At 41.3% G+C, this 12,743-nt stretch overlaps 1 protein-coding gene across 1 annotated transcript in view; it reads left to right on the top strand.

Annotated features, from left to right (window-relative positions):
• poglut3 (protein O-glucosyltransferase 3) overlaps positions 1–3,845 on the top strand; it is an 11,471-nt gene extending 7,626 nt beyond the window's left edge. Inside the window, exons 5-6 of the mRNA XM_004566082.5 lie at positions 2,642–2,838; positions 3,019–3,845. Coding sequence (XP_004566139.1) covers positions 2,642–2,838; positions 3,019–3,459 — 638 coding nt within the window. The 3' untranslated portion in view covers positions 3,460–3,845. The remainder of the gene's footprint in view (positions 1–2,641; positions 2,839–3,018) is intronic.
• The last annotated feature ends 8,898 nt before the right edge of the window (positions 3,846–12,743 follow it).

The raw sequence follows: 12,743 nt of genomic DNA, 5'->3' as shown, positions 1-12,743 counted from the left end.
CATTCCAACAACGCCCTGTTTTTGTGTCTTGCCCACCGATGCGTTCTTGTTCCAGTAGCCCACTTTTCGTCAGGGTGCCCTGGTTCCTCAACACCTGACGCGGACCTTGTTGATCCGGGCGACGTCCGAATCTATCTATCTATCTATCTATCTATCTATCTATCTATCTATCTATCTATCTATCTATCTATCTATCTATCTATCTATCTATCTATCTATCTATCTATCTATCTATCTATCTATCTATCTATCCCGTTGTTTTCATTCAAATTCCGTTGTTTTCATTCAAATTCCGTTGTTTTCATTCAAATTCCGTTGTTTTCATTCAAATTCCGTTGTTTTCATTCAAATTCCGTTGTTTTCATTCAAATTCCGTTGTTTTCATTCAAATTCCGTTGTTTTCATTCAAATTCCGTTGTTTTCATTCAAATTCCGTTGTTTTCATTCAAATTCCGTTGTTTTCATTCAAATTCCGTTGTTTTCATTCAAATTCCGTTGTTTTCATTCAAATTCCGTTGTTTTCATTCAAATTCCGTTGTTTTCATTCAAATTCCGTTGTTTTCATTCAAATTCCGTTGTTTTCATTCAAATTCCGTTGTTTTCATTCAAATTCCGTTGTTTTCATTCAAATTCCGTTGTTTTCATTCAAATTCCGTTGTTTTCATTCAAATTCCGTTGTTTTCATTCAAATTCCGTTGTTTTCATTCAAATTCCGTTGTTTTCATTCAAATTCCGTTGTTTTCATTCAAATTCCGTTGTTTTCATTCAAATTCCGTTGTTTTCATTCAAATTCCGTTGTTTTCATTCAAATTCCGTTGTTTTCATTCAAATTCCGTTGTTTTCATTCAAATTCCGTTGTTTTCATTCAAATTCCGTTGTTTTCATTCAAATTCCGTTGTTTTCATTCAAATTCCGTTGTTTTCATTCAAATTCCGTTGTTTTCATTCAAATTCCGTTGTTTTCATTCAAATTCCGTTGTTTTCATTCAAATTCCGTTGTTTTCATTCAAATTCCGTTGTTTTCATTCAAATTCCGTTGTTTTCATTCAAATTCCGTTGTTTTCATTCAAATTCCGTTGTTTTCATTCAAATTCCGTTGTTTTCATTCAAATTCCGTTGTTTTCATTCAAATTCCGTTGTTTTCATTCAAATTCCGTTGTTTTCATTCAAATTCCGTTGTTTTCATTCAAATTCCGTTGTTTTCATTCAAATTCCGTTGTTTTCATTCAAATTCCGTTGTTTTCATTCAAATTCCGTTGTTTTCATTCAAATTCCGTTGTTTTCATTCAAATTCCGTTGTTTTCATTCAAATTCCGTTGTTTTCATTCAAATTCCGTTGTTTTCATTCAAATTCCGTTGTTTTCATTCAAATTCCGTTGTTTTCATTCAAATTCCGTTGTTTTCATTCAAATTCCGTTGTTTTCATTCAAATTCCGTTGTTTTCATTCAAATTCCGTTGTTTTCATTCAAATTCCGTTGTTTTCATTCAAATTCCGTTGTTTTCATTCAAATTCCGTTGTTTTCATTCAAATTCCGTTGTTTTCATTCAAATTCCGTTGTTTTCATTCAAATTCCGTTGTTTTCATTCAAATTCCGTTGTTTTCATTCAAATTCCGTTGTTTTCATTCAAATTCCGTTGTTTTCATTCAAATTCCGTTGTTTTCATTCAAATTCCGTTGTTTTCATTCAAATTCCGTTGTTTTCATTCAAATTCCGTTGTTTTCATTCAAATTCCGTTGCTTTCATTCAAATTCCGTTGCTTGTTTTAACCTGATTTCACAGTTTCATAGCCAATGATAAATCTAAAGTAATGAAATCACAGCTTAACTATTATTTCAAAATACGGTGTCAAATCTCCACCCCACCAGGAGACAACAATGAGCGTCTTAATTTCTAATAGCTCAGAGTCACTCCCAACATAAGGAAATCTATTTTTAGAATAACAAGGGGGGAGGGGAGGAATCAGAGATTCTTCTCCCAGTTATTGAATAATTTACAGACCTTGCCAGTGTACTCATTAAAGCCTCCACGGTAGGCAGACAACGAGGGGGTGGGTGGGATGGAGGGAGAGTGCTGTCAAATGGAGAGGGAGAGAAAAAGAAGGATTGGCTATTTGGTAAGACGGCTTAGAGGAGAGGCGAGGAGAGAGAGCACGGGAGATGTTGGAGACAAAAGAAGAAAGAGAAGGAGTACAGAAAATACTGGCATATCAAGGGAGATGGAAGGGGAAAAAACACTTCCTGTCAGTGTGATGATTAAAAGATTTATGGGAGTTGAAAGGGAGGGGGTTGACTCTTCCCACAGCCACTCTTCCTTTTGTCTTCTTTGAACTTGGGATGTGTCGACAGGCTAAGGGAGTTTGGTTAAACCCGACTGATCGCACATATGAGGTGCCGCTTGGTCTTTGAATTAGCAGGTCCGGGAACAGACTCGGAGGGAGGACAGAGAAAGGCAAAATGAAGGAGGTGTGGTGGCATGAGAAATTGGAAGTGTGGTTAAGGGAATCTGTGGAAAGCCGGTCAGATAGATAGATAGATAGATGAGAAGCAGTCAACACCTTTAGGAGAAATATGGTTATGATCTGTGAATTTGTATGTAAATGTAGACAATTCTTCCCACTCAGTAATATATACTTCCATCAGGGCCTCCGTGGGTGAATAAAACTGAGCGGGCGTTTTTCCGGGGTCGGGACAGTCGAGAGGAGCGTCTTCAGCTTGTATCACTGTCCAAAAAAAACCCAGAGCTCCTTGATGCCGGCATCACTGCGTGGTTCTTCTTTAGAGACCAGGAGAAACACGTTGGCAAAGCATCACTTGTTGGATTCTTTGACTTCTTTAAGGTAAGGAAGCGTAAAATAGTCTTCTCTTTAATAAATATAATTATAAATATATACATCCATACGCTACTCACTTCACTACAATGATTTAGTTTAGCTCCTTGATGCCTCGTCTTTATGAATAGATTTAATACATCCATAACGTGTGTATGCAACTCGTGCCACCTTGTCTTCATCTTGCAGTACAAATATCAGGTGAACATTGATGGAACAGTGGCAGCGTACCGGTTTCCTTACCTGATGCTCGGGAACAGTCTGGTTCTGAAACAAGACTCTCAGTACTATGAACATTTCTACAGCCACCTGAAGGCAGGAACACATTACATTCCTGTGAAGAGAAACCTGTCGGACCTTCTGGAGAAGATCAGATGGGCTAAAGAGAACGACGCTGAAGCACAAGAGATCGCCAGAGCGGGCCAGGCAGCAGCCAGAGAGCTGCTGCAGCCCAGCAGGCTGTACTGTTACTACTACAAAGTGCTGCACATGTATTCAGAGCGACAGACGGGACAGCCGACACAACACGCAGACATGGAGCTGGTGCCTCAGCTGGATGACCACACTGCTGCCTGCAAATGTGAGCGTAAAAGCTACAAAGAAGAAACGGACGTGAAGGATGAACTATGACGGGCTCCGGCTTTAGACTTTAAGCACTCGAGTCTCTTTTTCTGTGTGAAAACATTCCTGATATCTAAAGAGTGAAGATGATAACGTAATGTTCCTGATGCCTAAGGGCATATGAATGTTCAGCATTCCACTTTAATTTTGGACAGTAGAGGGATTTTATGATAAAACCATAGCTGTCAGAAATTTTGAGATCGAGCTCAAAAACAATCTGTGATCATGTGAGCATTAATGTTTTAAAATGTGTTTTATGTTGTTGTTGTGGGAGTTTTTTTTTTTTATACCTGTTTAGTAATGGAGGAACTTGGATGAGTGTAAATGTACCTTTAAATTGGATACTTGTGTGCTTTATCTAAACTAAAAACTTTGTCTTAAAATATTTAACAAGTGCAGATTTTTTTATATTGTTGTGCATACAGCTTTCACTGCAGTTTCGAGTAGTTATTACTCTGTTGAATCACTAAGCTACATTAGTAATTGAGTGGGCAGCGTGGTGGTGCGGTGGTTAACACCATCGCCACACAGTGAGGAGGTCTGGGTTTGAATCTACCGGCCAGCTAAGGCCCTGTGATTCTCTCTGGGTGCTCCAGCTTGTTCCCATAGTCCAAAGACCTGCATGTTATGATAATTGGTGATTCTTAATTGGCTGTAGTTGTGACTGGTTGGCTGCCTCTCACCCTGTGACCACTGGAATGGGCTCCAGCTGCACTGCAACCCATAACTGGATGAGGGGAAGAGAATAAATGGATGTGTGGAACATGTTAGTGGTCTCCTTTGATGACATTTTGAGTGGGTAAGTACATCTACTGTGTCCGCCCCTTTCTGTAGCTTAACCACTGGTCAAGCTGTACTAAGCTCTAACACCAGGATTGAAAACATGACTCTGAAGTTGTTGTAATACCTAATAGGAGTTTATTTGCATGTCACGTATCAAAATCAGCGTTAGAAAATGCTTTCCAAAAACAGTATTAAAAAGGTAAAAGTTAAAATGAAATGAAAAGATAGAACTCCAAACAATAATGAATTAAATAATAGAATTAAGAGAAAAGAGGTAACATGAGGGGGAAAAAGTAGAACCACATGCAGAAAGCACCACCAAAGAAGTGAAACAGATTTTCAGGAAGCGCTAAGTGGAGTTCCTCAGGCAGGTTGTTCCAAACGGCAAACATACAGTTACCCATTGGCCACTTTGTTGGGTACACCTGTTAACTGCTTGCTAAGACAAATATCTAATCAGCCAATCACATGGCAGCAGCTGATTGCTGTAAGGCATGTAGACATGGTGAAGACGACCTGCTGAAGTTCAAACCGAGCATCAGAATGGGGAAGAGCGGCGTAGTTGTTGGTGTCAGAAGGGCTGGTCTGAGTATTTCTGTTCAGCTCGAATACCTTTTATATTGTTACAAATGGATTAGGTTTCAATTTCTTATATGTTTATGATATAATTCTTTTTATATATCATATATAAGAGTCTGATATATTTATAGAATGCAGACCCTCTTTTGGGGTGTTTCTATCTGTAGTGCCTGTGGTGCCCCTGTGTTGCTGATCACCTTGTCAGACACACACTGTGGGAGACGTACAAATTGTGGTCTTCCTGTCAGGTAATCAACAATCCAGGACACCAGAGAAGCATCCACCTGCATCGCTGCTAACTTATCACCCAGGAGGGTCGGCCTGATGGTGTTGAAAGCACTGGAAAAGTCAAAAAACATGACCCTCACAGTGCTCGCCGGCTGGTCCAGATGGGTGTAGACACGATTGAGCAGGTAGATGATGGCGTCCTCAGTTCCGAGACGAGGCTGATAAGCGAACTGAAGGGGATCCAGATGTGGTCTTACTATGGGTCGCAGCTGGTCCAGGATGAGCCTTTCCAGGGTCTTCATGATGTGGGAGGTCAGTGCCACGGGCCTGTAATCCTGGGGGCCACTGGGACGAGGCGTCTTTGGTACAGGGACGAGGCATGATGTCTTCCACATCACCGGGACCCTCTGCAGACTCAGACTCAGCATAAACAGTTTATGAAAGACTCCACACAGCTGGGGGGCACAGGTCTTGAGGACGAGGGGACTCACTCCGTCTGGTCCAGCAGACTTGCCTGAGTGAAGTTTCCTCATTTGCATCTCAACCTGGTATTGAGTGAAGGTGATGGGTGGGGGAGGGGTGTCAGGAATCTCACAGGAGGCAACATGTGAAGAGAGAGGCTGGCACAGTGGTGTGGTTCTAGATTCCAGGCTGACTACAGGTGAGGTTGTGGGGGTGGGAGCAGACACTGTGGTGTCGAATCTATTGAAAAACAGATTCAACTCATTGGCTCTATTCTCACCTCCCTCAGTTCCCCTGCTGTTGGTTGGCCTGAATCCAGTGATGGTCTTCATGCCCCTCCACACCTCTCTCATGCTGTTCTGCTGGAGTTTCCACTCCAGCTTCCTCCTGTAATTGTCCTTAGCCTCTCTGATCTTGTCCTTTAGTAACACCTGGACCTTCCTCACCTCCTCTTTGTTGCCCCCTCTGAAAGCCCTCTTCTTGTTGTTGAGGAGGGCTTTGATGTCCTTAGTCACCCACGGCTTGTTATTTGGGTAACAATGAACAGTCTGAGCTGGAACAATGGAGTCTGTGCAGAAAGTTATGTAGCCTGTGATACACTCAGTAAGCCCATTGATGTCCTCGGCGTGAGGCTCACAGAGTGTTTCCCAGTCGGTCACCTCGAAACAGCCCTGTAGTTCCGCTATTGCCTCCTCTGACCACCTCCTAACAGTCCTGGTGGTCACAGGTTCCCTCCTCACAATTGGCACATAGCGGGGGGTGAGGTGAATCAAGTTATGATCTGACCTACCAAGTGGGGGGAGGGAGGAGGAGCTGTATGCATCCTTGACGTTAGCATACAGTAAGTCTAAAATTTTCTCTCCCCTGGTGGGACAGTCCACATATTGTTTGAATGTTGGTAGTGTATTGATAGTGTACTGATAGTGTATTACACATATCTGTGTGTGTGTGTGTGTGTGTGTGTGTGTGTGTGTGTGTGTGTGTGTGTGTGTGTGTGTGTGTGTGTGTGTGTGTGTCCAGAGTTCAGCTGAGACAGTGTCCTTCGCCCCGACAGGCTAAGTAAACAGTCTTCCAGCCAACCCAGGTGGCCTTGCATGGGATGGGAAGAACAGTCATAACCGTGATGGGGGTCCGCAAATTTGATAACCTCAATGTTCTGACTGTCACATGAAGTCTTTCAGGTTGTTTTACGTTTACTATCACAAATGAATGTTTTTTTCCCCTAATGAATATACATTTTAGGTCTAAAGTGTCTAAAATCTGCAGTTTTGGAATTTTTCATGTGGGATAACAAAATTAAAAAACAAAGAAAAAAAAACACTCCAAAAAAACAAGTGATACATGTGATGAAGGACTGACATAATTTGATTCATAAGACTTTATTTGATATTCACATACTGTAAGCAGAAAACAGCTTTAACAAAGGAAACTTGATGGAAAGGACTAACACCAAGCTTATCCATCTTTTCCTGTAAAGAAAAACTGAAAAATCAAACCAAAGTAATAAATTACAGATCTCCCTTAAATGTAAAGTGAACTTTCTAATAGGCTCTTCTGGCCTTTGTCTGCAGTCATAAAACATGGCACGCAAGGTACCCACAGCTGTTTTGTCCCCGTACAGTTCTTTAAATTGAAGAAAGATCTTATCTGGCGTATCCTGCTCCACTTGCTCTCCTAATGCACTCAGCACAAAATCACACTGCTGCTCTATAGACCACTTTTGAGCATGGAGCATTGCACTAATCTGGCTCTCCCGGTCTTCATAATTCGTGTTAAGCCACAAAATTCTGGTACACAGGGTGCACCAATAAAAAATGGTGACACCATATTAACGGTTTCAGATGGTTCATCAGCCATATTGATCAGTCTAAGGCAGGTGGTCAAAAATCCTGTCAACAAACGTCAAATGTTACGTATGGTTCAAAATGACTCCCGTACAAGAACATTGTAAGGTCTACTATTGACCAGTAAGAAACTACCACACTCACACTGCAATGGGGTCCACAAGATTTAGTTTTCTTCCTCCAAGTCAGACTACAGGCTGAGGACACAACTCCGGCCTGGAATCCAAGGCCCAAAGCCATGAACTTCTTCTTTTTGCATGTTGTTGTAAGTTAAAATCCTAATAAAACGTCTAATTATTTATTTACCTGCTGACTGCAAAACAGCCACCACACCTCCGGCTGTCACTTCTCCTCCATTAGAAGCTGCAGCAGACGACATCATGCCTGCAGCGCAGGAGCCTGCAGCTATTCCAGCTGAATTGAAACCTGCAGCTCCCAGAAGAGCAGGAGCAGTGACTACAGCACCTACTGCAGGAAGACAAGACATGTATCAGACATGGATCGGGCTTTGATTCAAATTAGTTAAAGATAAATAAACTGCTTACTTGCTCCTGCAGCAGTACACACAGCTGTCACTATAACACAACATAAGAACACACATTAACATCTAACTGGGCCATAGCTCAGCACACAGCTGATCAAGGATTTAGATCAAGTAACTGAGCTACAGAGAAGACGGGGAGGCTTTATGTTACGATGGAGTATTAGAGCCACAAGAAAAAAGTTGTTGATATGGACATTACTGTTCCACAACAAACTGCTATAATTACTGTTTCTGCTACAAAATTCCTTATTTAGATGAGTTAGTGAAACAAATTGATCAGGCATTGTGTGATACAACATTCAACCTCTTTATTGCACGAGGATGTAACCATCGATAACCTTGCATCTGTCCATTAGATCGTGGCTCAAGAGTTGGCAGTTTGTCTTGTAATTGGAAGGTTGCCGGTTCAAGCCGCGGCTCGGACAGTCTTGGTCGTTGTGTCCTTGGGCAAGACACTTCACCTACTGCCTACTAGTGGAGGCCCGATGGCGTGATATGGCAGCCTCGCTTCTGTCAGTCTGCCTCAGGGCAGCTGTGGCTACAAAGTACCGCAGTGTAATCCATTTATTTCAACAAAGTAACTGTATTCTGAATACCACCTTTTTAAACGGTAACTGTAACGGAATACAGTTACTCATATTTTGTATTTTAAATATGTAACGGCGGTACATGTATTCCGTTACTCCCCAACACTGGTTACATGTAATTGTTTCAGGAAGAAACACTTGGTTATTGATCATCAGGATGCTTCACGATGAATACATGTATTGATATGTATTTACCTATGAGTTTTAGAGATAAAAATAAATAAATAAGCAAATAGGTTTGTGATGGCTAAGGCTGTCACTGAAACACAAGAAAGAAAACTAAAGATCTCACCACAGCTCAGTCTGGAAATATTAAGACATTTTCTGTAATGCTAGAATCATCAACTCATATAATGTAGAGATTGTTACGTTCCCCTGAGGGGTCTAGGCGGGGAGGGGGAAGTAACAAAAGGGACCGGGTCAGAAAAAGGAGTCAAGGAGGCAAAGGGGTTAAATTAAAGAGTTTTATTAAAGTTTCAATTTATACTAACTAAAAGAGACGGACAAGCCGCTATTACCATTTAAGAAAACAAACAAAACTCAGGCGTTGGTCAATAAAGTAAAACGTAAGCCAAAAAGAAAGAGCAGCTCACTAGCTGAAAACCACCAAAAACACAGCTCACTAGCTGCAAACACAACAACCACTCAGCTCACAAGCTGTAACCACACTACTGGCACTCTGGCCCAGAGCTCACCTTTCCCTGGGCTTAAATACTTTTAATTACTGATGTGAGTCAGCTGTGTAACAGGGAAAGGTGGCACCTCAGGCAGAAGAGGTGGTGGGACACGCCCACACAGGCACCTTCAGGAGGAGGCCCTGCTAGGGCCGTAACAAGATGATGTGAAAAAGGCAGCTGTACTCACATAGACCCATTGTTCCACTCAGGATGAGGAACCTAAGATTGGACTGTGTCTTAAACAGAAGTGAGCATCAGCTGTTACTTCCTGGATAATGAAACTGAATGGGCGTCACTGGGTCTGTGACGTAAATAAACTTCCTTTAGTCGTCATAGAACAAGTGATTGTGAGGCTGGATCTAAGGGGATTTGACATATTTATTTATTTTATGTTTTGTATTATGTATTTCACACACGTGTTATTTCAAGGATTGTTCTTTCTATTTTAATCCTTATGTTAAATCAACTGCTTAAAATAAACACAAACAAAAAGGAGGTTATGATACGGAGCGTGTTTGAATGTTATTTGGGTCACTGAAAATGTGTCTGCATTATGTGTGCCCTTTCTTTGGGGTGTGGTATGTAACATAAGAAAGACCGCGGGTACCAATTAGTGTAGAATTTCCTCACATACTTGAGTCATACCTTGATTCTGGTTTAATCTTGTTAAGAAAAATAGTGAGAAACAGAAATGGAAATAAAATGGGTGAGTATAAAAGGCGCCGCACAGCAAGAAGGTCCTGAGTTCAATTCCACCATCAGGCCGGGGTCTTTCTGTGTGGAGTTTGCATGTTCTCCCCGTGTTTGCGTGGGTTCTCTCCGGGTACTCCGGCTTCCTCCCACTGTCCAAAGACATGCAGCTTGTGGGGATAGGTTAATTGGGTAATCCAAATTGTCACTAGGTATGAATGTGAGTGCGAATGGTTGTCTGTCCCTGTGTGTTGGCCCTGCGACAGACTGGCGACCTGTCCAGGGTGTACCCTGCCTCTCGCCCTATGACAGCTGGGATAGGCTCCAGCGCCCCCCGCGACCCTGAAAAGGAGAAGCGGAAGCGAATGGATGGATGGATGGATGGATGGAGTATAAAAGGCTTATCACAGCAGACACAAGAGCAGAAGGTGAGAGGAGTTATAAAAACAACCAACGTCTGAGAAGCCCTGGACAGGAGATCCTATGAAATGGCAGCACTGGAGATCATGACAAGACACACGTTCAGGAAAGTTTATTATACTGCATTTAATCCCAGTCATTTTCAGAGAGAGATTAAAGGTTGAAGACTGATTTATAACAAGTCCCCACACAAACATAGATAAAGCACTAAAAGTGCCTCACTGACGAGCAAGAAGTGCAATAAATAACTGAGAAGTGATACATGCTGTATGGGCGTCGCACATATGACGAGTTAGGAGTGAGAACGTGTTGATCTGCAGGGAAGCAGGAGACTGCTGTTATAGAGTGGATTGAAGATTTTTATTCTTTATTTCTATTTTTCAAGACTTTGTGAATTGTCTTTTTTTAAATAACTTGGCTTACCCTTTTTGGTTTTGTTAATATTGGCAATAGTGTGAAGTACTATTGTTGGGTTCGATAATATTTATTATATAGGTCATCCAGTTAAGGTAAATGTCATGTTTTGAATTGTTAGAATCTGATGAGCATTATTTTATTTTATTTTTTGTTGTTTTGTTTTTCTGTTTTCCCCCTGAGAGATTACCACCTTAACGTGGTCAGGCGGTGTGATGGCTGCAGTTACAGCCACACAGTGGTAATATCAGTGTAGAGGCTTACACACAACACTGCATCCACATTGGTCTTTCCTTAAATATAAGGTTTAATTTACAGGATAATAAATAACTGGTTTTGGTCTCAGTTAGGTTTTTGTGTGTTTTACCCCTTTTTGTGATTTTTGTGGGCTGATCAGCCACTATTTAACTTTCCCCCTTTGTCTTCTTTAGTGAGGTCAGTTTGTTTGAGGTATCAGTATTGGTTGTTGTTAACTTTGAGTAGAGTTCTGTGATTTTGACCTCTTTTATGGGCACATATGAATTTTTTTTTGTATAATTTAACCAACTATGTTGTTGGGTTAAATTTAAAAAAATTGGGGGGGACTGTACTGCGGTGGCCCTGAGAGGCCGAACGGACTGCAACTTAAGAAAACACCAGCAATAAGAAAAACCCTGCAAAAGCACACAAAACACAGCGGAAATAGGAAAAACAAAACAGAAATAGGAAAAAATAGATTTCCAAAAGCACAAGGAAAGTGTTTCTGGGGAGACAATAACCCGACAGACCAGTTGCAGGAACCAAAATATGGTAAGAATTGCGCTGGGAGACACTTAAAAGAAGTGGAGGATCACACATGATGGGAGGAAAAGGACCAACGTTACTGACACGCAGTAGTGATATATTAACACACTGAGAGTAAAAGACAGAAGTGCTCAGTGCATGATGGGAAGTTAATGAGCAGTTGTGGCCTATAACAGCATAACTAAAGGATGGGACAGGGTCAGCTGATCCAGCTGTAGCTGTAAGACTGATCAAAAAGGAAAGTTATGAGTTTAATGTTAAAAGACGAGAGCGTTTCTGGTTAAACAGGACAGGGACAGGAAAGCTGAAGGCTCAGCCTCCCATTAGACTCATTAGACCTCACCAGAGTGAACAACTTTCTCTGCAGCAACGCAACTCATAACTTTTTTACAGTGTCTCCCTGTCCTCATACTTCTATATATTCTTCTGTAATAGATAACTATACACTATCATTGCAATCTACACTACAGCTCAAAAGTTTGAGGTCAATTTTCACCTGGTTTATAACCATGTGATCAGTCCATACAGCAGTGATTGTTACTAAAAATGGGCCCATGTATAAGTGTGTAGACATTTCCTAATGCATCATGGGTGATTTAACATAAATGATTCATTAAACACACATCTGTGAAAACATTTCTGATCATTTTCATGTAATATTATGTTAAAGTAAATGTAAATTATTAATTAAAAGACAACTGTTTGAAACTGACCACAAACTTTTGAGCAGTAGTGTGTGTTGTATGCATGTGTCTGTCTGTATCTGACCAGGATTTTGTCATCAGTGTCAACAAAACGCTCATTTTTTTAGCTGTGTCCATCATCAAAATTGAGGTGGAGTGTTTTAACTCTGATGGCAATCTCTCCCTAACAAGTCCACTTTATTGCGTGCTCATTTTCTCCTATTAGTGGCTCATACGTATATAATTAGGAAACATGCATTAAGTTAGCGGTCCTCAACCTTTTTTGCGCCACGGACCGGTTTATGCCCGACAATATTTTAAAGGACCGACCTTTAAGGTGTCGCGGATAAATACAACAAAATAAAACTAGTACCGGTACCGAAAAAGAAGATTTATTCATAACACACTTGAAAAGGCCCAGGGACACCGAGTTAATGATAAAAACGATAACAAAATAACGCTGAAAACCGATAAAAACCCTGAAAACCATACATTTCACACCTGAGCCTCAACTCTCGCGGCCCGGTACCAAACGACTCACGGACCGGTACCGGTCCGAGGCCCGGGGGATGGGGACCGCTGCATTAAGTGCACTAATT

This window comes from Maylandia zebra, linkage group LG7, assembly GCF_041146795.1.
Source record: "Maylandia zebra isolate NMK-2024a linkage group LG7, Mzebra_GT3a, whole genome shotgun sequence".
NCBI lineage: Eukaryota > Metazoa > Chordata > Actinopteri > Cichliformes > Cichlidae > Maylandia > Maylandia zebra.
This window is presented reverse-complemented; position numbering and strand designations above follow the sequence as displayed.